The sequence below is a fragment of the Pteronotus mesoamericanus genome, unplaced genomic scaffold, assembly GCF_021234165.1.
Source record: "Pteronotus mesoamericanus isolate MK-2021 breed Mesoamerican mustached bat unplaced genomic scaffold, CSHL_Meso_final contig_256, whole genome shotgun sequence".
NCBI lineage: Eukaryota > Metazoa > Chordata > Mammalia > Chiroptera > Mormoopidae > Pteronotus > Pteronotus mesoamericanus.
In genome coordinates this window covers 2784935-2809968 of record NW_026555108.1, presented here as the reverse complement: position 1 = coordinate 2809968, position 25034 = coordinate 2784935, and the positions used below count along the sequence as shown (strand labels likewise).

General features: G+C 38.4%; 1 protein-coding gene across 1 annotated transcript in view; it reads left to right on the top strand.

The window, feature by feature from the left end:
- OPHN1 (oligophrenin 1) overlaps positions 1-25034 on the top strand; it is a 279618-nt gene that overhangs the window by 230189 nt on the left and 24395 nt on the right. The window contains exon 20 of the mRNA XM_054574254.1: positions 10517-10664. Coding sequence (XP_054430229.1) covers positions 10517-10664 — 148 coding nt within the window. The remainder of the gene's footprint in view (positions 1-10516; positions 10665-25034) is intronic.

Here is a 25034-nt window from a genome sequence, read left to right as displayed (position 1 = left end):
CCTAATTACCAGTGTTTTGAACTCTTCATCTGACAGGTTGGCTATCTGTTCATCGCTTAGTTTTGTTTTTGGAGCTTTGATCTGTTCTTTCATTTAGGACATATTTCTTTGTCTGGGTGCACCTGTTACATTGTAAGAGGCAGAGGTATTCACCAGGGTGGGGCAACCCTCTTGGCTGTGTTGTGGCACTCTGTGTTGGGGAGGGGTCAGAGAGGGAGCTATGCTATTTGCTCAGCTCTCCACCGGCTTTCAGTCACTTCCCCCACTGCCCACAAGCAAATTGGGCCCTTCTGGGGCTGATTCCTGGGAAGGTGGGTTCATGTACATTCTAGGATCCTGTGGGTTTCTCCAGCAAATGCTCCTGTGAGGCTGGGAGTTTATCCTGCTGCTGCAACCCCCGCGGGTTTTTACCTCCAGAGGTTCTGAGGCTTTCTTTTTCCGTGCTAGAATCCTGGGTTGTGCAGTCTGTCCCACTCCCCTGTTGTTCTTCCTGGTGTATCTGCACACAAATGTGGGACCACTAGCTGCCAGTCTTACCTACACGTTCCTCCAGCCACAGCCTTGCTGCATGTCCTCTCAGCCCCAGCTGCCCATCTTCGCCCCTCCTACCAGTCTTGATGAATGTTTCTTTTTAACTCCTTGGTTGTTGGACTTCCACACAGTTCTGTTTTCTGGCAGTTCTGGTTGTTTTTGTTTGTTTTTCTTTATAAATTTGTTGTCCTTCTTTTGGTTGTGTGAAGAGGCAAAGTGTATCTACCTACACCTTCATCTTAGCCAGAAGTCTAAAGAATTTTTAAAAGCAATTTAAATCATATTATATAAGTGATTTATTTCCTGGTGGGTGGGTAAGTGATGGGAGGAGAAGATCTACTGCTACACTGACCCCTAGAACAATATGAGTCATTCTTAAGTTGTCCCTCTTCCCATCTTACTGAGGGCTATGGATCTCATGCTACTAACTTTGAGACACAGAGGCAATTTGCACTGACCTATGTTTTCTGAATTGTTTGGGGGATGGGGTAACTGTTGGTAAGTATAGAGAAAGAGAGAGTTCAGTTCTGTAGGCATTTCATAGCAATTTAGTTTTGAGGACAGTGAGTGATTTCACTTAAGGGGAAAAATTATGGGATAGATCCATTTTAATATTAGAACTGGAAAGTGAGCTTGAAGACCTTCTCACCCAGGCTCTTCCTTTTACATGAGGTCCCTTCTTACATACTGTAGTAGTGATGAAAAATTTGCATTTCTCTAACTCTGTTCCTTTCCATCTAGTTTTTGGAACTTTACCGCAGCCCCACCTACCCCCACAGTTCTTCCCAACTAGTTTATAAAAGAACTTGGGTAGAAGCCCTAAAGTCTACCAGTTGTCTCATTTGTGCTTTGCAAACTTATCTTCTCAATGACAAAACTTAGCATTGGCCATTTTCCTCCTTTACTACTGTGGAGATCATTGGATTGGAGCTAGGAACCAGTAGTTCTGCCTCTTTAGATTTGGATTTTTTTGTTTGTTTGTTTAAGGAACATGGAATCAGGCTATGTGCCCAGTGTGGGGCAGTGCACTTTAATCTCATTTAGTCTTCATTCTAACTCTGGGAATGATAAATATTATTATTTCCATTTTTTGGCTTTGCAAACAGAGGGACGGATTGTGGTAAGTGGCAAAGCCAAGACTTCAGTCTCTGTTGGGTTTAGCCTGCAGCTCAGGGGATGTGGATCTGTTTTGTGTGAGATGTTAAAGACAACAGCAAGTTGTTGTACTTGTCTTTGCATCACTGATGTTGACTTAGCTCTTCTAACCTCCCTTGAGTTCTCTCCTTATTGCCAATCTTCCTCTTCTACTGGGTTGGAGACTACTTTATAATCATGCAGGATCTTACTTTGCTGCCTTAAATATAGTTTTCTGGGAAAATAATGACTTGTTTTTAGGATAATTAAAAAATCTAGTACCATTGTATGTGAAAGTGGATTGTGAACTTACCTCTAAAGATGTATGGGTAGAAGCCATGGTTGAGGGAACTGAATGGTATAGATGGAGATGGTTGAGGGCAGTTCTTCCTATAAATTGGCCAGAGACAGCTGGCTTTGTGGGAACTCAAATGCAGCCTATGTTCCCAAGTGGCCAAATGGGACCTCAGCCAGGAAAAACCCAACATCATAGCCATGTAATGGATTTGGAGAGGCAAACAAGAGTCCTTTTAAGGAACAGCTCTGATTTATGTATTTTTCAGATACACAGTCTAGGAACCCAGAAGAAACAATCCTTTCTAGTCGTAGTCTGATCTTCCTTTCTCTCTAAAATGTGGTTTATGTGAATTTCGGTGTGCCACTAGAGGGCAGCAAAAGAATAGATACATATTTCCCTCTACTGCTTTTTGGAAAGATAGGTAGGTAGGTAGATAGATATTGAAAAATAAAAGTACATATAAATATAGATTTATGCTTTACAGATTTCTATTTTATATATTTTAAAATATATCTCTGTGTACACAGACACATACACATACATGCAGAGAGACAGAAAAAATCTAATTAAGCCAGATATCAACTTCATTGCCTTTCATTTATGAAATGATAAAGTTAAGCTAAAAGTTATTTAAAATAACATTTACTAGCCTGTACGTGTGACGACCTTTTCAGATTCTAATATGTAGTTAGGTGGGGATTTAGCAGACCTTTTCAAATGAATTTTCAGAAAAAATATCTTTAAGTAGTGAATGTTAAGAGCAAACTGTAACATGAAGAAAATACCTTTGAACAGAATATTATTAATATTGAGAAATTTCAGATGCATTTATTAGTCATAGTGAATCTTTGAAAACATCTTCAAGTTTTCAATTTTGTGCAAATCAAGAAGATCTTTCACACATTTTCCAAAGGCCTAGTTTTCTTTGCTTTGAACTGAGGTCAGAACCTGTTTGAAATGAATAAGCCTTTCTAAGCCTGATGAGGTAGTGTAATAAGTGTAGGATGCAGCTAGGGTTTACCCCACCCCAACATTCAAAGAACTGAAACATGCCCCATGAGCCACCCTTTTGATTCTCATCACCCTAAGAATTGTCCTCAACATTCAGCAAAAGTTGGAAATACCTTCTGCTTCCTTTTCTTCTCTCCAGCTGGCACTGAAATAATAATTTTAAGTATAAAATAATTATAACAGTTAGCATTTATCGAGAGCTTGCTGTGTGCCATGCACTGTGCTAAAGTTTGACATTCAACATCTCATTGAATCCTCACAACTTTTATGATATAATCCCTAATTTTACTTAAGGGTAAACTGAGGCCAAGAGAGATTCAATTTGTTATCAAGTATCAAAGGTAAATATCTATTTTTAATGTGTTTTGAGCAAGGAAGGAGGAGCGAGAGAGAGAATAAATATAGGATCAGATTTTTGAGAATTTGAAAAAGATATCCAAGATCAATGGCCAGTGATTTTTCTCATATCATATATCTTTACCTTTGCTATTCTCCTTTGAATGGTCTGAGTCTCAAATTTGAACATCAGAGTCTGGATAATTCAGAAAAACTGTGGCCAGTGTGCTCGAGGGCCAGATAGGTGTACTCTGGCAGCCAGACTTGAAGCAGACTCAAGTTCCTCAGTCTGGTGATATTGCCTATGGAAATTTCAGAACCCAGAAATCAGTGGAGGAGCATTGAGATTGGGCGGAATTTTTCTTTGCTCTGAGATTTTGAGGATTATGCCTGGATCGCTGCTACTTTCTTGCATTAAGACTTGTTAAAATAACCTTGAAATGCCAAGGCTACCTTGGTAGGGTTTCCAAATATCCCTGGAAGGTGAGACTATTATGGAAAGAATGAAAAAAAAAGTAGCTTTGGAACCAGACAGCGACCCTGAGGTTGGATTCCAGCCCCATTCTTTGCTATCTGGGTGGTCTTCAACAAACTAGTCTACCTCCCTAAGACTTTCCCCCTCACTTTAAAAAAAGGAACTAATAATTAGACCTTCCTCACTCAGTTGGGAGGATTCAGTGAGATAAATATGTCAAGTACTTTGTACATAGCATTTCCCACCAAATTTTAATACCTCCCATGTTCTGTACTACCACCCATTGACTGTATTGACAGAAGATTAACTTTATCTTAATTATGGTGTTCTTCCAATCATTTTACGTTGGTACTTAGGAATTTTTATAGTCAAAGGGGCTTTTCTTAAAAGTCCTTAGATTATTTTTAATTCATGATTGTTAACGATATGGAAACTCTTTACTTCCCAAGACTAAAAGCATTCTAAATAGGTCTGAAAGTAAAATTCCACTTGAAATCTGCCATACCATTCTTGGCAGAAACCACATAATCCATGCCACGTGGATGGAGATGTCCTTATCAGGATCTGTCTTCATGCTTTCTCTCCCTCACTACAGTATTCTCTTTCCAAGGCAACTACCCAGGGGAGTGGATCAACAGACAGAGCATGGGTTATAGACCTATCCGATATGATCGGTGGGAGTATGAAACCATTTCATGGAGGAGGCACTGTGTGTTAAGGAAATAGGGCACCAGATTGGGTATTAGAATTCTTGGGTTCTAGTCTCAGTTCTACCGCGTACTACTGGCTTTGGAGGTTTGGGTAAATCACTTCCCCTCTTTGGACATCATTCTCGCCATGAGTATAATGTATGGGTAGAGTAGGTAGGATTCTAGAATGTTACATCTAGAAGGGCCTTAAAGACTGTTGCAGAGACCAAAGGCAGACCGGATGACAACTCTCTTACAAAAAAGTTGGCTCTTGATAACAACAGACATGACATTTTCAAAGTTCTGTGCATACTACAAGAAAACTTGGTGACACACTTGATGTTTAAAATGGTCTCTGCCAAATGCTAAGAGCTCATTTTTTTTGACCCCATCACCACCTTTCTTTTTAATGAAGTTCAGAGAACAGTTTTTACTAATATAACCAGCCTCCAGAAAGTGCAACATAGCCTCAGCCAGACTGTAAATGGAGACTTGGTGGAAATCTGGGATTCATCAGGACCAAGTCTTATAGCTTTGATTTATGGAAAGGCAAGGTACTTTTTGAACAATGTGATATTTGCAGCCTTGAAGAAGAGGCATCTGGGGAGAATCTGGATAGTTGCTCAGTTCTTCAGAATTTCCAATAGTTTGAATGAGTCTGGATGTCATGGCTTTTGGCAGTTGAAAAATGATTGCCTTATGTTAAATTTATTTTCTTTCACACCTGAAGGCCTGACAGAGAAGAAACCAGAAGGGGGTTAATATATGACTAAACACAAGAAAGCAGTTCATGAACCTCCCCCTCCCCAGTGAAGGTGATATTTCTCTTGGTTGTGTCTCGAAGCTCAACAGTTATTATCTTCCAAATTTAGTACTCATGAGAGTTTAGAAAAAGGATTTCCAGGAGTTGGACTCCTGACTACAACCAAGGCTCAGCAATGTGAAGTTGTTTTCCTTGGGTATTTTGTTCTCTTGGACCAGGACTTTAAAATTCAATTCACGTAATATTCACTCAGTGCTAACTATGTTTTTGGAAAAAAGACAGCATTGCTTTGCCCTGTTCTGCTCTGTATATCCTCTGGGATATTTCCTGAAGTCACTATCAAAGATGACAAACCCCTACGTGTTCTTAGCCAGTCTACAGAAAGCCAAATCATTCTGTCCTTTTGCAGGAGTTTTGGACAGTGGGAAAATACGTTTTGCTTGATACTCTTTTCACCCAAGGAATTTTTTTTAAACTTAAAATGTTTCTTTCTATGTTATACAGTGGAAATAGTGTCAACCTTGAAGTCAGACACATCTGAGTTCGTATCATAGCCCTGCCACTTGCTATCAGGTGACCTTGGACAGTGTATACTCTTTATTCCTAGCCAACCTTTTGGCATCAAATCCCCTCTCTAGTTTTCTTCCTAGTGAATTGAGTCTATACATGAGTTAACAATTCCTGCTTGGACCCTGGCTGGTGTGGCTCAGTGGATTGAGCGCTAGTTCGATTCCCAGTCAGGACACATGCCTGGGTTGAGGGGCATGCAAGGGGCAGCCACACATGGCTGTTTTTCTCCATATCTTTCTCCCTGCCTTCCCCTCTCTAGAAAGAAATAAAATCTAAAAAAACAAAACAAAAACAAAAAAGAATTGCTGCTTGGATATTCAGCTGTGGAAGAGCCACTCCAGTGTCCAGAGGAAGGAAAGTGAGGGTTTATATTCTGTCAAATTTTAATGATTTCTTCATCTTTTTTTCATATGTTTCCAGCTATTTCTCTCCTCTTTTAGTCCTATGAAAAAGGTAGATAGAGGGATTTATTCTGTGGTGGAATTTGGGGAATGTGCTAGTCCCAAATTCTCTTTGGAAGTTCAGAGAAAGGACTTTGTAAACAATCAATAAATGAGTTAATATGTGCAAAGCACTTAGAACTGTAACTAACACATAATAGACATTGTAGAGGAAGGAATTCACTATTAAAAACAGTGCTGAGCCTTGGCTTGAACTTGGAAAATGTTTGTTTTGCCAAAACCACATTTTAGTCAGTCTTCTATGTCAGCAGCTGATACCACCGTTTACTTTCCCTTTACAGTGATTGCATGAGATGCAGATGAGTTAGTTTTGTGTGCTATTCCACTTGGTATTTGCTCCCATCCTTCCCTATAAGAAAGCCCCACACGCTATGAGTTTCACATTCATTTAGGATTAGATTTGTTTCTTCTCTCTTCAAAGGGTATATTGTTATGAATTTCTCAGAATATGCTCCAAATAAGTCTTTTCATGAATACTCAAGAAGTCAGTAGGAACTGAGTAGGATAGGCCGAGTTTCTTTCCTTGGGTTCGTCTTAACAGCTTTTTCATCACATAGTTTTCTCCTCATTAAAATAGGGCTGTCAAAAGTAAGTTCAGAGATCATGGGCCCATCTTCTCCTTTTTCTCATCTCCTAAGAGAAATTACGGAGATTTTTGCAGGTTTTCCTTCCCAAGCCCACTCATCTGTACTTGGTAGTCCTGTTTTCAAAGAACTAATAATATCCATTCATTTAATAAATACTTAACTACATTTTTATTACACACCAGCAAAGTTATAGGCACTGGGGATATACCTGTAAACGAAACAGAGGCCCTTATTTAATGGATTCTGTATTTTACTGGGAACGATCATTTACTCCATTATTTTTCTCAAAGGGAATAGCAGTAACAGATAGGTTAAAGCTTATCACTTAAAAGAGATATGAAGTGTGGCCTTTCGGGGGCCAACAGAACAGAGAGACAGATAAATGGAATCTTCCTACCACAGTAATTGCCAACATTTCCACATTAAAGCTTGGCTCCAAGGTTTACATCTGTAGGCCAGCTTTGGGGAAGATGTTGCAATCCATGTTGACTGTAGGGTTATCCGGGCCATGTTTTAATTTTAAAGAGGATACACATTATGAAGTGCCCCCTCTGTGTTTCTAGACTTTTTAAGCATTTTTCTCTGAGCACTGCTTACTGCCACATTGGCAGAACTGATCTCAAAAGGCTCCCCAACAATGTCTCAGTCTACTTGGAGGAGACGGGGCCTGTAAACTGCACCTTTCAAGATGGAATTAGCAGCTCTCATTACTAACCCTAGAAGTTAGTGAGCTCACCTTGGGGGTTGGATAGCTCCATGAGAAAGACCTGGCTATGTGGAAAGATGTATGTTAATGAGAAATGAATAATTTGTATCACTAGAGGAGGGAAATGAAACAATTTAATCTGGAACAGACCTTGAAGAGCCACCAGGTATCAAGTCCACAATTCCTGATTTGCATAGCATAAAACCACTTCACCCCTTATTGTCCCAATGTCAAACTTTCTCCCTCCTCTACTTCCTACCCTTCCTTCTTTCCCTCCTTCCTTCCTTCCCTCCTTCCTTCCTTCATTCCTTCCTTCCTTCCTTCCTTCCTTCCTTCCTTCCTTCCTTCCTTCCTTCCTTCCTCCCTCCCTCCCTCCCTCCCTCCTTTCTTTCTTTCGTCATTTTTATCATCACCTGAGGACATTTTTTCCATTGCTTTTAGAGAGAGAAACATCAATGTAAGAAAGAAACATTGATTGGTTGCCTCTCGTATGCACCCAGACCAGGGATAGAACCCACAACCTGGACATATGCCCTGACTGGGAATTGAACCCACAACCTTTTGGTTATGGAATGACACCCAACAAACTGAGCCACATTAGCCAGGAGTCTACCCTGTTTTTTCATCTCCTCTCTCCCTCCTTCTTACTCTAAGGAATCATGGGTTTAAATCCTCTTTAGGGTTGCTAATAGTTAGACTACTTACTGTTTATTGAGCACTTAATATATCCTAGACTAAGTTCTTTACATATATTTTCTCAATCAATCATCACAATGCTATGAGGTAGAAGGTATCATTATGCTCATTTTGCACCTAAGGTCTGGGAAATACAAAGTGAGCCTCAAGTTTGAGGTTCATAGAGCTTAATAACTACCTCACCCACGATTGAATAGCTAGTAAATGACAAAGCCTCAACACAACTGATTCTGACTCAAAGCTGACTCTTTTTAAGTATAGTTGGTATACAATCTTATATTGGTTAAGTTAGTTTCAGGTGTACAATATAGTGATTTCACATTTATATGCCTTACAATGTGATCACCCAACTGATTGTAGTAATCATTTGTCACCATGTAAACTTATCATAATATTAGTGACTATATTCCCTTTCCCCTTTTCACCCATCACTCCACATTCTGCCTTCTCGTAGTCATCCCTTTGGTCTGTTTCTGTAAGTCTTTTTGCTTTGCTTTGTTTTATTTTTTTAGATTCTACATATAATTGAAACTATGCAGTGGTTGTCTTTCTCTGCCTGACTTATTTAATGTAGCATAATACCTTCTAGATCCATCCATGTTGTCACAAATGGCAGTATTTCATTCTTTTTTATTGCTGCATAATATTCCATTGTAGATCTAACCACATCATTTCTATCCACTCATCTATTGATAAACACCTAAGTTTCTTCCATAGCTTGGCTATTGTAAGTAATGATGCAATGAACATAGCATATGTGTTTTCAAATTAGTGTTTTTGTTTTCTTTGGACAAAGGCCTACAAGTAGAATCACTAGGTTGTATAATAGTTCTATTTTAGTTTTGTGAGGAACCTCCATACTGCTTTCTACAGGAGCCGCAGCAGTTTGCAGTCCCACCAACAGTACGCAAGCGTTCCCTTTTCTCCACATCCGCACCTGTACTCGTTGTTTGTTGACTTTTTGATAATAACCATTCTGTCTGATGTGTGGTGATATCTTGCTGTGGTTTTGATTTGTATTTTCCTATTAGTATCTTTTTGTATGTTTGTTTGTTGACCATCTATATGCCTTCATAGGAGAAATGTCTTATGTCCTCTGCCCATTTTTGAACTGGATTGTTTACTTTTTTGTTATTGAGTTGTATGGATTTCTTACATATTTTTTTATATCAACCCTTTATCAGATATCATATTTGCATATATTATCCCATTCAGTAGGCTGTCTTTTTGTTTTGTTTAAGGTTTCCTTCACTGCGTGCAAGCCTTTTAGTTTAATGAACTCTTATTTTTTTTATTTTCGCATTTGTTTCCTTTGTTTGAGAGGATGTATCCCAAAAGATATTACTCAGACTGATGTCAAACAGTTTACTTCCTATGTTTTCTTCTTGGAGTTTTATGGGTTCAGGCCTTACATTTAAGTCTTTAATCCATTTTGTGTTTATTTTTTATATGTTATAAGAGAGTGGTCCAGTTTCATAGCTAACTCTTTAATCTTTGTTATACTCTCTTTTCCTAATTCGAGTTGGAAAAGGAATAAGTGAGAAAAGGCTCTATTATTTAACAGGCCTTGAGGGGTCTGGGAGCCAAAATCCATCCATTTGGTCTAAAAATTGTTATTGAACTGCTACCTTTAGCTGGGTGCCCTGTTTGGGCCCTGCCTTCTAGAGGTGTATGCAATAGGACTCTCCCCTGTTGGGAAACTTGTGATACTGGCAGAGAATTTGGACAAACTAATACTCAGGATACAATGTGATAACTACTCTGGGTGAAGATGTACATCAGATGCTATGGGAGCACATAGAAGGGGAAACATATTTCTGTCTTGGGAGTCAGAAAATGCTTCATAGAGTGGGTGAAGCATGAGTTGTGTCCTGAAGGTTAAAGAGAAGTGGACTAATTAAGACTAACCTCTGGTGGCAAAGAGAACCCTAAATTCAGTGGCCAGAGATGGGAGGTGACTTGACTAAAGTTTCCCAAGCAGTAAGTAGAAGGTCCAGTACTGCTGTTGGAGTTTATGTCTGTATTATTTCCTCCACACTGAGAAATGCCAGGTCCTGTGCCTCCAACTTGGAGGGATACTTCTAAACACTAGCTAGTAGCTAGAGGGATTAAGATAATCCCCCTAGTTCCCTGAGACATTTAAAAATTGCTGTGGCAGACTCTAGATGTAATCCTGGCAGGCATCAAGTAGTAGTTAGCATAAGGGAGACAAAAACTTGATCTTTCTCATTGTTTCCTGGGAATATTCCCCTTTTACAGATCTACTCAGGTCCACCTGAGGAGAGTGCTGCACCCCCAGTGCCTCCACCTCGAGTGACAGCAAGAAGGCACAAACCAATCACGATTTCAAAGCGTTTGCTGCGAGAAAGGACAATTTTCTATACTCCTCCCTTGGATGGAAGTGAAGGTCAGTACTAAAATTCACCTTAAGAAGATAGTGATTAGACACAAAGAGGGCAGAAGTAGAGGTTTAGCCATTTTTCTCCATGCAGAGATAGACTTTTTGTGTCTCCCAGGCCACAAAAAGCAAAGTTTTAAAAATCTGTGCCCAGAAAACAAATTAGCCCTTTGGCAACGGATAGGACAAGTATAAACCTGTAAAGTTAGTCACCATGACCCCTTAGGGGTCCAGTATCCAAAATGTTCTTAGATCTGTACCTCAGCACATTCAAATGGGTGAGCAATGTGCTTTCTGAATGTTCTAGATTTTAATTTCAAATACAGCTAACAGGAGGAATGATGTCAGCAAAAATGGCTGAATAGTACTTTCCAGAGCATATCCCCTCACAGTGACAACAATTTGAATAACCATCCGCACATCAAAATATCTTCATGAGAGCTATGGTAGCCACTGACAGATTATAGCACCTTGGTGGAGCACAAAAATAAGACAAGGTTCATTGCATATGGTAGGAAGAACATTTTTAATTTTTTAAATTTTTATTTTTTATTTTAGAGGGAATGGAAGGGAGGGAGAAAGAGAGAGAGAGAAGCATTGATGTGAGAGAGAAACATTGACTGCTTGCCTTCTGTATGCACCCCAACCTGGGATCGAACCCTCAACCCACGCATGTGCTTTGACCAGCAGACATTTTCACACTACCCATGTGAATCCTCCCCCAACTTCTGAGCACCTAATTATGTAAAGCAAATTTTTTAAAAGATTTTATTTATTTTTAGAGAAGGGAAGGGAGGGAGAAAGAGAGGGAGGGAAACATCAATGTGTGGTTGCCTCTTGTGTGCCCCCTACGGGGGACCTGGCCCACAATGCGGGCATGTGCCCTGACTGGGAATCAGACCAGCGATCCTTTAGTTCACAGGCTGGCCTTCAATCCACTGAGCCACACCAGCCAGGGCTTGTAAAGCAAATATTATAATAACAGAAATGAACGGAGAAATAAAATAATACTAGTGGACATCAGTGCCCCAGTTTCAACAATGCATAGATCATCCACACAGAAAATCAATAAAAAAACCCAGCTCACTTTAACAATATAAAACCCATTTAACCTGACATATATGTGAGGTCTGTCCAGAAAAAGTCCAGCCATTGTTAATATAACTAGAATGGTTTGCTTCACATCAATGTAACCTGGCAGCCAAGGAAAGTGCATGAGAATGTACATGTGTGAACAATGATGACTTCACTGTGCTAGTCAGTGGGGGTGGTAGACGCCATTGAGTGAGCATGTGTACTGTGTGGCCATCACATTCAAGATGACTGAGCGAGGAGAGCAATGAATCTGCGTCAAATTTTGCATTAAGCTTGAACATTCCTCTGTGGAAACTATTCAGATGATTCAGAAGCCACAGCTATGGGCAACTAAGTGGTGATTGGCAGCTTCATCACCACACCATGCCTGTTCATGCATTGCCTCTCGTGCAGAATTTTGGCAAAACATCAAATCACCCAGATGACTCAGCCCCACTACAGCCCAGATTTTGCACGCTGCAACTTCTGGCTTTGCCCAAAACTAGAATCACCTTTGAAAGGGAATAGATTTTAAACCATCGATGAGATTCAGGAAAATTCGACGGGGCAGCTGATGGTGACTGGGAGAACTGTCTGAGGTCCCAAGGTGCCTACTTGGAAGGCGACTGAGGTGTCATTGTCCTATGTACAGTGCTTCTTGTATCTTGTACTTCCTCAATAAATGTCTCTATTTTTCCAGATAGTGAAGGCTGGATGCCTTCTGGACAAACGTCGTACATAACATTCCATTTAACAGCAGTATTCTGCACATTCTTTTGTAAGCACACATAGAAAATTCTTCAGGATAAATCATATGTTGAGCCACAAAACAAATCTTAACAAACTTAAGAAGACTAAAATCTTACCAAATATCTTTTCTGACCACAGTGGTATGAATTTAGAAGTCAGTAACTGGGGAAAGATAGGAAAATTCACAAATATGTGGAAGTTAAACATCACACTCCTGAAAAACCAATGAGTCAAAGAAGAAATGAAATTGGGATAAAAAAATTGTCATGAGAAAAAGTGGTAATACAACATACTAAAACTTAAGGGATGCAATAAAAGCTGTTCTAAGAGGGAAGTTTATAGTAATAAAATCCTATTTAAGAAGAAGTAATATCACAAATTAATAATCTAACTTTATGTCTCAAGGAACTAGAAAAAGAACAAACTAAGGCCAAAGTTAGCAGAAGGAAGGGAAAAAGCCTCATATTGCAAATAAAAGAAATAGAGTTCAGGAAAACAATAGAAAACATCAAAGAAATTAGGTTTTTTAAAAAGAGATTAAAAAAAGAGACATACAACCAACCTTTATTTACATTAAGAAAAAAGAGAGAAGACTCATAAGTAAAATTATAAATGAAAGAGGAGACATTACAACTGATATTACAGAAATATAATTAGCCCTGGCTGGTGTGGCTTAGTGGATTGAGTGCTGACCTGTGAACCAAAGTCACAGGTTCGATTCCCAGTCAGGGCACATGCCTGGGTTGCGGGGCCAGATCCCCAGTCGGGGGCACTTGAGAGGCAACCACACATTGATGTTTCTCTCCCTCTCTTTCCTCTCCCTTCCTATCTGTGTAGAAATAAGTAAATAAAATCTTTTTTTAAAAAAGAGACACACCTGCCAACAATTACATACCAACAAATTGGATAATTCAGAAGAAATGGATAAATTCCTAGAAACATACAACCTACCAAGACTGAATCATGAAGAAACAGACAATCTGAACAGACCAATAACAAGTAAGGATATTAAATCAGAAATAAAAAACTTCCCAACAAGAAAAACCTCACAACCTGATGTCTTTCTCAACTTAAGAAATCTACCAAACATTTAATGAATAACTAATACCAATCCTTCTCAAACTCTTCTAGAAAAAATTTAAGAGGAGGGAAGCAGCCCAAACTCATTTCCTGAGGTCAGCATTACCTTGATACCAAAGCCAGACAAGTAAAAGAAAAGTAAACTGTAAGCCAATATCTCTAAAGAACACAGATGAAAAAGTCCTCAACATAATGCTAGAAACTGAATTGGTCAATAGATTAGAATGATTTTATACCATGATCAACTGGGATTTATTCCTCGGATAGATACAAGGATGGTTCAACATAAAACAATAAATGTGACACCACAATGATAGAATGACAGTTAAAAATCATATAATCACTCAAGTAGATACAGGAAAAACATTTGATGATAACAATTCTCCACATAAGATATATAAGAAATTGTACTTCAATATAATAAAGGCCATATAAGATAAACCCACACGTTTCTTAGCAGAAATGAAAACATTTCCTCTAAGATCAGGAACAAGGATGTCTATTATATCTAACTCCTCTTTAACACAGTATTTGAATATGCTTAACCAAAGAAATTAGACAAGAAAAAGAAATAAAAAGCATTCAAATCATAATGGAATAAGTAAAATTGTCTCTGTTTGCAGATGATATAATCTTATATATAGAAAACTCTACAGACTCCACTAAAAGATCGTTAGAATTAATAAGTGAATTCAGTAAAGTGCAGGATGCAAAATAACATACAAAATTTGGTTGCTTTTCTATATACTAACAATGAAATTTACAAAATGAAATTAAGAAAACCATCCCATTTACAATAGCATGCAAAAATACTTAGGAATTAATTTAACCAAGGAGTTGAAGACCAGTGTACTGAATATTATAAGACATTGATGAAAGAAATTGAAAAAGACACAAATAAAGAGAAAGATAGTCTGTGTTCATATATTGGAAGAATGAATATTGTTAAAATGTCCATACTGCTTAGGGCTATCTACAGATTCATTGCAGTCCCTATAAAAATTCCAATGTCTTTTTTCTTAGACATAGAAAAAATAATTCTAAAATTAATGTGGTACCACAAAAGACCCCAAATAACCAAAGCAATCTTGAGAAAGAAGAACAGAATTAGAGGCATCACACTTTCTGATATAAAAATATAGGACAAAGATATAGTAATCAAAAAGTATCATACTGGCATGGAAGAGCACCTAGTGGGATAAATAGTGATGGGGAAAAAAACCCCCAAAATGGCCAGGAAAAAAAATAGACATTTAGACCAGTGAAACAGAATAATGAACCCAGAAATAAATCCACATATATATGGTTAATTGATCTTCAAAAAAGTTTATGCAATGGGAAAAGTATAGTCTCCTCAATAAATGGTATTGAGAAAACTGGATATCCACATGGAAAAGAAAGAAATTGGACCATTATCTCATACCATATACAAAAATCAACTCAATGTATTAAAGACTTAAATGTAAGACCTATAACAATAAAACTACTAGAAGAAAACATAGGGGGAAGCTCCTTGAAATTGGTCTGGGTAATTATTTTTTCTTTTGTGTATCACATCAAAAGCAAAGGCAACAAAAGGAAAATAGACAAATGTGATTGCTTCAAACTAAACAGCTTCTGCATAGCAAAGGAAACAACAGAATGAAGAGACAACCTACAGGACAGAAGATATTTGTATACCATATTATCTGATAGGGGCTGGATATCCAAAGTATATAAGGAGCTCATACAATTCAATAATAAAAAAGAAATAACTCAAATTTTAAGAGATTGAATGTTCTGAATAGGTATTTCTCAAAAGTAGACATGCAAGTAGCCAACAGGTGTATGGAAAAAGCTCAACCTCACTAATCATCAAGGAAGTTCCAGTCAAATCCACAATGAGATATCACCTCACACTTGTTAGAGTGGCTATTACCAAAAAGACAAAATGTAAGTGTTGATGAGAATATGAAGAAATGTAAACCCTTATCCACTGTTGGTGGGAATGTAAATTAGTACAGCCATTGTAGACATAGTATGGAGCTTTCTCAAAAAATTAAAAATAAAAGTACCATATGTCCCAGCAATTCCACTTGGGTATATATCCAAAGGAAATGAAATCAGTATCTCAAATAGATATCCGCACTGTGATGTTAATTGCAACATTGTTCACAGTAACGAAAATACAGAAATAACCTAGTATCCATTGATGGAGGAAAGGATGAAGAAAATAAGGGAGATACACAGACACAATGGAATACTACGTAGTTTTTAAAAAGATGGAAATCCTGTTATTTGTGACAAGGGCGAACCTGAAGAAATTTATGCTAAATGAAATAATCCAAGGACAGAAAGACCAATAATAGTACATGATCTCACTTATACGTGGAATCTAAAATAAGGCCAAATCATAGAAGCATAGAATAAAGTAGTGTTTGCCAGGGAATTGGGAGATGGGCAATGAGAAGGTGTTGATCAAACAGTACAAAATGTAAGTTATGCAAGCTGAATAAGTTCTGGAGAGGTAAGGTATACTATTGTGACTATGGTTAATAATACTGTTTGTGTACTTGGAGTTTGTGAAGAGATTAGATAAATATTCTCATCACATAAAAAAAATCAGTAACTATGTGAGGTCATGGATGTTAATTAGCTTGATTGTGGTAATCATTTCACAACATATTCATGTATCAAAACATCATATTATATGCCTTACATATTGGGTTGGCCAAAAAGTACGTCCCCCCCCCATAAGCTGTCTCTAGTAGCGCTTAATTGTCCTTAACTTCATTTGAAACAATTTTGTAAGATTGTATTGTGACAGCTGTCATTCAGCATGCATTTTTAAAAACTTATCAAAATTGGTGAATTTTTGTGCAGCCATTTTAATATTGAAGATGGAAGAAAATGAGCATTTTTGGCATAATATTATGCTTTATTATTTCAAGTAAGGTAAAAATGCAACTGAAACACACAAAAAAGATTTGTGCAGTGTATGGAAAAGGTGCTGTGACTAATTGAATCTGTCAAAAGTGGTTTGCGAAGTTTCAGTACACCAAACTCTCCTTCTGCCTCACTAGACATACCTATATTAGTCTCCTCTTCTAGCTTTGGTTCTCTGCCCAGCTTCTACATGTTGGAAGGTCCCAAAATTTTTTTTCACATGCACTTCTCTGTTTGTTTCCTGTATGGTCTCATTCAATTTCACAACTTTAAAGGATCTTAAATTTGAGGATGATTTCCAAATTTATGTATCTAGGACTGTTATTGCCCCTCTGTTTCCATCTCAACTCCCTGTTCAATGGCTATCCTTCGCAACAACCAAAAAAATGGTTTGTGAAGTTTTGTGCTGGAGATTTCTCCCTGGATGATGCTCTGCATTTTGGTAGACCAGTTGAGGTTGATAGCAATCAAATCGAGACATTAATTGAGAACAATCAATGTTCTACCACATGGGAGGTAGCTGACATACTGAAAATCGCCAAATCAATAAAGTTATTTGTGAAAATAAAAAATGTGTCCTTTATTTTATGGAAAAAATCACACAAACTTTTTGGCTCACCCAATATATACAATTTTTATTTGCCAATTATGTCAGTAAATATGGGGAGAAAATCAGCTCACGTGGATTCAGTAACTACTCTCTGTCAGGTACAGTGCTATGTAGAATTAAGACACAGTCTCTGTGCTCAAGGAATTTATACACTAAATAAAGAGATATATGAAAAAAATAAATGCCATTCAATGGAATAATTGCTTAGTATGGAGACTGCACTAATTGTAAATGGGCCTCCTTCCCCACTACTCTACTGAGACCATTTTTGTCAAGGTTACCAACAACCTCCATGTGGCCAAACCAAATGGCTACTCCTCTGTTCTCATCATACTCAGCTTGTGAACAGCATTTGCCACAGTTAATTCTCTCCCTTCTTGAAACATTTTATTTATTTGGCTTTCAAGACACCAAACTCTCCTTCTGCCTCACTAGACACACCTATCTTAATCTCCTCTTCTAGCTTTGGTTCTCTTCCCAATTTTTACTTGTTGGAGGGTCCCATATTTTTTTAATGTCCACTTTCTATGTTTGTTTCCTGTTTGATCTCATTCAATTTCACAACTTTAAAGTATCTTAAATTTGAGGATGACTTCTAAATTTATATATTTAGGACTGTTATTGCCCCTCTACTTCTCAACTCTCTGTTCTATAGTTATCCTTGGATAACTCATGGGAATCTTTAATTTAAAATGACAAACACCAGCCTGTGCTGGGCAGCTCAGTTGGTTAGAGTGTCGACGTGATAGGCCAAGGCCGTGGGTTCGATCCCTGGTCAGGGCACATACAAGAAGCAGCCACTGAATGCATAAATAAGTGGAACAACAAATCAGTGCTCCTTTCTCTCTTTCTCTCTCCCTCTCAAATCAATAACATTTTTTAAAGACCAAAAAATAAAATGACAAATACCATATGATATCACTTATACATGGAATCAATCAACAAAATAAATGAAGAAACAAAATATAAACAGAGGCATAGGTACATAGAACAGGCTGACAGCTATTAGAGGGGAGGAGGGTAAGGGGGCTAGGTGAAAAAGATGAAGGGGTTAAGCCATATATATATATATATATATGTATATATGTATATATATATATATGACACATAGACATAGACAACATGTGGTGACACCCAGAGGGAAAGTGGGGTGGGAGAAGGTGAAAGTGAGTAGGGGGTGATAAATGGAGATGAGGGAGACTTGGTTTTGGGCTGTGAGTACACAATGCCATATGCAAATGATGTTATATTGAGTTGTACACTTGAAACCTGTATGGTTTTATTAGCCAGTGTCACTCCAATAAATACAAATGAAAATATTTAAAAAATAAAATGTACAAAACACAACTCTTTATTTCATATTTTTCCTCAACCTGTTCTTACTCTGGTCTCCCCCATCCAACTGCTAAGTCACCCAATTGCTAAAGTCAGGAACTTTGGAACCTTCTTTGATTACTCTCTTTCCCTTTTACCTTGCATCTAATACATCAGCAATTCTCATTAGCTCTACATGTACATTATATGCTAAACCCTATTGATTCTCACTGCTGCCTTCCTGGTTGAGCCACCATCATCTCTTACCTTGGTGGCTACAGTAGTTTTCAAACTAGTGTCCTTGCTTTTCCACTTGCTGGACTGTAATCCATTCCCCACAGCAGCCAGTAAGACTTAACAACTGTTTAAAAATATAAATCAGATCATGTCATTGTCCCTGCTCCAAATTTTCAGTACTTTTCTTCATGTTTAGAAGGAAATTCATTCACAGTTTATTCTGCATTATGTGATCCTTGCTTACCTCGCTGTCCTCATTTCTGAACTTCACTGCCTTTCTGTCCTCTTTGTAATCTCTGCTGTAATCTCATTGGTTTTGCTCTTCCTTACATGAGTCAAACTCACCCAAGGACCTTTACATTTGCTGTTCTCTTGACCCTAAACCTCCTCCAGAATTTCTCAAGCCTCACTCCTATATTCATATCTATTCTAGATGCCGTCTCTTCAGAGAGACCTTTCTGGGTACTCTAGTTAAAAGAGTTCTTTATCTTCCTTCTATCCTTTTACCCTGCTTTATTTTATTCATTTCATCATACTGTTTGTTCACATGTTTATTATCTGTCTTTTCCATTAAAATGTAAGCTCCACTTTATCTCTGTCCCATAGAACGATTCCTATAGATTGCATGTGTTCAGCAAATACTTGTAGAATAAATGAAAGGGTGTATAGGGAGTAATGAAGAGAAAGGGATTACCCAGTTTAAGGGATCACCTCCTTCATAGATGTGAGCTGGCGTTCCAGGAGAAAGTGGAAAGTAACACTGAGTGCCTACTCTGTTGTTCTATAATCTCATTTTTATTGGATACATTCACTCATTGATTTATTGACAGTCTCTCCAAATACACACCAGAGAATATAATCTCATTGCGTGGCACCTGGAGCATCGTGAGTCCTCAAAAAAGTGTATGTAATAAATAAATGAACTGGGTGCCAGTATACCTAAGGTCTAATTTGATCTTGGTCACTAGCCTGCTGAGTGACTTGGGCTAGTCACTTCCCCATTCTGGGATCAAGTTTGCTCCTCTTGTGATGAGGGCTTTGTGCCAAAAGGTCACCAATGGGATCAGCTAATCTACGCATTTATATTTTTAACTTTTTTACTGAGATAGAATTCGCATGGCATAAAATTCACCCTTTTAAAGTGTACATCAGTGGTTTTTAGTATATTCACCAGCTTGTGCCACCATCTGATTCCAGTACGTCTTCCTCACCCCCAGAAGAACCCTGTATATTCTGATACTTCACTCCTCTCATCCTCTGGAAATCACTAATTTACCATCTGTCTCTATGGATTTGCCTATTATGGATATTACACATACATGGAATCACACAATGTGTGTTCTTTTTGTGGCTGGCTTCTTATAATGATTTCAAGGTTCATCTGTCATGTGGTATACATAAATACTTTATTCCTTTTTATGGATGAGTAATATTGAGTTATATGAATATATCACATTTTGTTTATCCATTTATCAGTTGATAAACACTTGGGTTCCACTTTTTGGCTATAATGCTGCTATGAACATTTGTGCACAGATTTTTGTGTGGACAAATGTTTTCAATGATCTTGGGAATGTATACACCTTGGAGTGGAATTACTGGGTGATATGGTCAGTAATATGTTTAAACTTTTGAAAACTATTTTGAGGCTATTTTCTGAAGCATCTGCACCATTTTACTTGCCCACCAATAATGGGTGAATGTCCCAATTTTGCCACTACTTGTTTTTTTTTTTATTTAGTAAAATTTTATATATGCATATGTAAGGTATATAAAATGAATGGTTTGATATACATATACAAACTGAAATGTTTACTGGTCAAGCTGATTAACATGTCATCTCACATAGATACTACTTTTTAATGAAAACACCCAAAATCTACTTTATTAGCAAATTTCCAGTGTTCAAAACATATTATTAACAATAGTCATCATGCTGTGCATTTGATAACCAGACTTATTCATCTCCAGTAACTGCCACTTTGGATCCTTTGAACAACATCTCCCTGTTCCCTAGACCCCTCCCAGCCCCTGGTCATTACCATTCTTCTCCCTACTTCTATATATTCAACACTGTAGATTCCAGATATAAATGAGATCATGCCGTTTTTCTTTCTTTCTGTATCTGGCTTATTTCACTTGGCATAATGTCTTCTAGGTTCATCCATATCATTCCAAATTATAGGATATCACTCTTTTTGAGGCTAAATTTCACACTATATCCATTCATCTGTCGACAGACATTTATATTGTGTCCATGACTTATCTTTTGAATTGTAGACATCTTAAGTGGGTGTGAATTCATACTCAGTCCTTATCACTTCCCATGTGAGGTAGGTATATTGAGATCCATTTTATAGTGAAGGCATCAGAGGCTTAGTGAAGGTGAGTAGTTTGTCTAATTCCCACAGCTACTAAATGACAGAGTAACAGTTTGCATGTATCTGATTCCAGAGCTCACTTGTATACTATAATATTGTACTTCCTACAACATATCTGAACACTATTCTGAGAAGGAACCCTTTCTTCTACTCACAGTGGTTCTTTGCCAGTAGCAGATTATTATTTTTCCCCTAAATTTTTTATTCCACTTGTATATACAGTAGTATTTTAGTGAGTCCTTCCACCATCATCATGGAGTCCTTCATATCCCCACATATATCTCTGTCCTTCCACCCCCTTAACATCTCTTGACTGTGTCTCTCTTTGCTGCTGCTGCCCCAGTTTAGATCCTTCTCAGCAGTCCCCAATCGGGTCTTCCTATCTCTGATTTCTCTAATCCACTCTACTTTTCATAATGAACCGAAAGGGATAGTCTAAAAACACATGTAATAATGTCATTTCCATGCAAACAAAGTTGGGGTCCTCTGCACGCCAATGATAAGGTTCATATTCTTGAACATGGCATTTATGCCCTTCATGATATAGCCTCAACCCATCATAAAAATCTCATCTCCAGCTACCCACACTTTTTATCTAAAAGTGGTTTCTGTGTTCAGGCCATACTAAACTCTTTCTTTTTATTTTACATTTTCTTAGACAAACCATGATCTTTCACTCCTCCGAGTTGTTCTCTGTCTGAAATCTCTTTTTCCCTTTGTCCACCTATTGTAATCCTTGAAGTACCAGCTCCAATGTGACCTATTGTACAAGATCTTCTACAGCACATCAGACAGAATTAGGACTGTCCTCCTCATAGCACTTATTTTCATGATTCTACTTGTGTGATAATAGTTGATTTATTTCTCTCGCTGGACGAGTGTGCAGCCTTTCAAAATTCCTCTCCACCACTTACCCACACATAGGAGAGAGGCCCCCACTTGGCTACTTGCCTAGTTGTGAGGCCTCCCTGTCTGATAAGGATTTATTCCCAGTTCTCTGTAGTTTCTGAAGCTGGTCTGTGTGTTTTCCTTTGGAAACAGATGTCTGTTTAGGAAAAATGGATGATACTGAACTCTCACAATTTGAAGGAATGATGAACTCTCTCTTCAGAAAGAGTGTGGACTCTGGAAACAGACTTCAAGCTTTGAAAACTTGCTTCTGCCACACTGGTTTTATAACATTGAGCCTCTTAGTGTCTTTGATTCCTTATCTGTAAAGTGGGACTAATAAGAGTTTACTTACTACTTTATAGACTAGTTTTGAAGATTACATGAGATACTGCATGTATAGTATTTAGACAAGGATCTGGCACAGAGGAAGTGCTCAAGTAATGGTATCTGTTATCACTGCCATTATTATCGCTGTCACTATTATTATCATCACCACTTTATTGTTAATAATCAACATATCGCAGCAACTGGAAATGGTTACCCTGAGCAGAAGGGCCTAGTTCCCGAGTTTCCGTTGCTGCTGTCATTCCGTCCCCTATTTCTGTGAGCTAGGGAAAGATCCTTTCCCATGTGGAAGGTAGTGGCCTCTCTGACACTGTAGGTGGACATCTTTGTGAAACTGTACTCTTACACTGTATTAAGATGGTGATGATACTGTCAGGACCTGTATGGCACAGCTAACCTCTGTTGCATCCCCTCAAGAAGAGCACGGAAGGAATTTTCTAGGGTCTCTCCACCAGAATCCCAAAGTATTCAGATGGAAACATGTAACTGAGATTACATGTTGGGCCCAAAGCATGTGGGAGAAGGAATTCCTGTCACTGTTCACTTCATTGTTTTCAGGGTAAATGTGCTGCAGGTACTCCTGAGTGCTAGAGGTTTAAAGGTGGCCTCCACCACGAGGCATGTCCCGGAAGCACATGATCTAGTTACACGGCACTCCTGTGTTTATGTCCCTGCTAGTATTTGTGAGCCTTTGGTAATTTTCTTCTTTGGCTGCTCTAGTCTGATAGCAATTGTGTTAGGGTTAAGACAAGCAGGGCTGTATATCTACACTGGGACCAGAGCAGGGGAAGTATGGAGCAACTCCTCTTGGCCCTGACCCCTGTGGAGATGGCAGCAGTGATTGGAGACAGGTTCCCAAGGAAAAGAAAGCTCTCTGGGAGAAAAAATCTTTGCAGCAAGACTTTGCCTTTCCTTCCCACATGGAAACTTTTTCCTCACTGCCCACTTGGAGCATGAGTATAAATAGTAACTAACAATTATTGAGTGTTTATTATGTATCAGGTACTGAAATAAGTGTACTGTGCCATGTAATCCTCGCCACAACCTTGAGAGGTACATATTGTTATTATCCCCATGTCACTGTGGAGAAAATCTGAGGTACAGAGAGATTATGAATTTGGCCAATATCCTACAGTTGGTAAGAAGCAGAACTAAGAATCAGACCTGGGCACCTAGCTTCAGAGCCTGCATTTCTTTTAACATCTCCCCATGTACCTATTACCCGGCTTTGACATTTAGCACGATACAGCCAGTAGTGTTCCATCTATACCCCTACCCACTGCCCCAACCCAGGCATAATGCCACTTCATCCACAAATGTTTCAGTATGTAGCTCTAAAAGACTAACACTCTTTTTAGCCAAAATCACAATGCCATCATCATACCTAAAAGAAAATGGGGAAAAAAACAGTCATTCCTTAAGATCACTACCTATCTAAGTAGGGTTCAAATCCTCATTTTCTCATATTTCATGTTTTTAAAAATCAGGATCCAAGTGACATCCAAGTACTAAAATTGGTCTCATGTAAGTGTCCAGAACCTCTGTTCTTAACCACTCTACTTGGACCCTGGTTTTCTGTTACTAAGGAAGGTGATAGTCTCCTTATTGAATGAGTTCTCAGCCAGGAATTCATGAACAGGGGGCTATATTCACTTTTGAAAATTAGTTTGAAAAATTTTTCATGTGCTTCTGTAGGTTAATTTTTTTAGGGAGAGTATCTCTGGCTCTTATTACAGCCCCAAATCTTTAAGTAGTAAAACTCAGAACAACGGAAAAGTATGTACTATTGTCAGGGAATTGTAGACAACAAAATATAGGAGAACATAAAATGGCTAGTTGGTTTTTTTTCAATGAGGATGAGGAAAGAAGTTAAATTCTGTTAAGTTTATTAACTTGCAATTTGAGAAGTCTTTACAAATTACTTTTGAAGGCAATATAAATAGTTAAGGAATAACTAATGTGGTTTTTTTTTTGTTTTGTTTTTTTTTAGTTTTTATCTTTTTTAATTAATTTATTTTTTCAAATACATTTGTCGCTGCCTACCCCCCACCACTTTTCCTTGCCCCCTCCCTCCCTTCCTCTCTCCCTCAACTCTTCCCCTTTGGTTTTGTCCATGAGTCCTTGCTATATGTTCCTTGATTTGCCCCTTCCCTTCCTTTTCCCCAGCCCCCCTCCCTCCTTCCTTCTAGTCTCTGTTGCTTTCTTTTCCTTTCAGTGTTACTGGTCTTAATTTCCTTGCATCTTTGTATTGTTGGTTAGGTTCCACTTAGGGGTGAGATCATATGGTATTTGTCTTTCGCCCCCTGCCTTATTTCGCTTAGCATGATGCTCTCGAGTTCCATCCACGCTGTAGCGAAGTTTAGTAGTTCTTTTTTCCTTTCTCCTGTGTAGTATTCCATTGTGTATATGTACCATTAGTTTTTGATCCAATCATCTACTGATGGACACTTAGGTTGCTTCCAACACTTGGCTATTGTAAATTGTGCTGCTAGGAACATTGGGGCGCATAGGTTCTTTTGAATTGGCGTTTTGGTGTTCTTAGGGTATAGTCCCAGCAGGGGAATCCCTGGATCCAAAGGCAGTTCCATTTTCAGCTTTTTGAGGAAATTCCACACTGCTTTCCACAATGGCTGCACCAGTCTGCATTCCCACCAACAGTGTCCTAGGGTTCCCTTTTCTCCGCAGCCTCGCCAGCACCTGTTGTTTGTGGATCTGTATATGATGGCCATTCTGACCTGTGTGAGGTGGTACCTCATGGTGGTTTTGATCTGC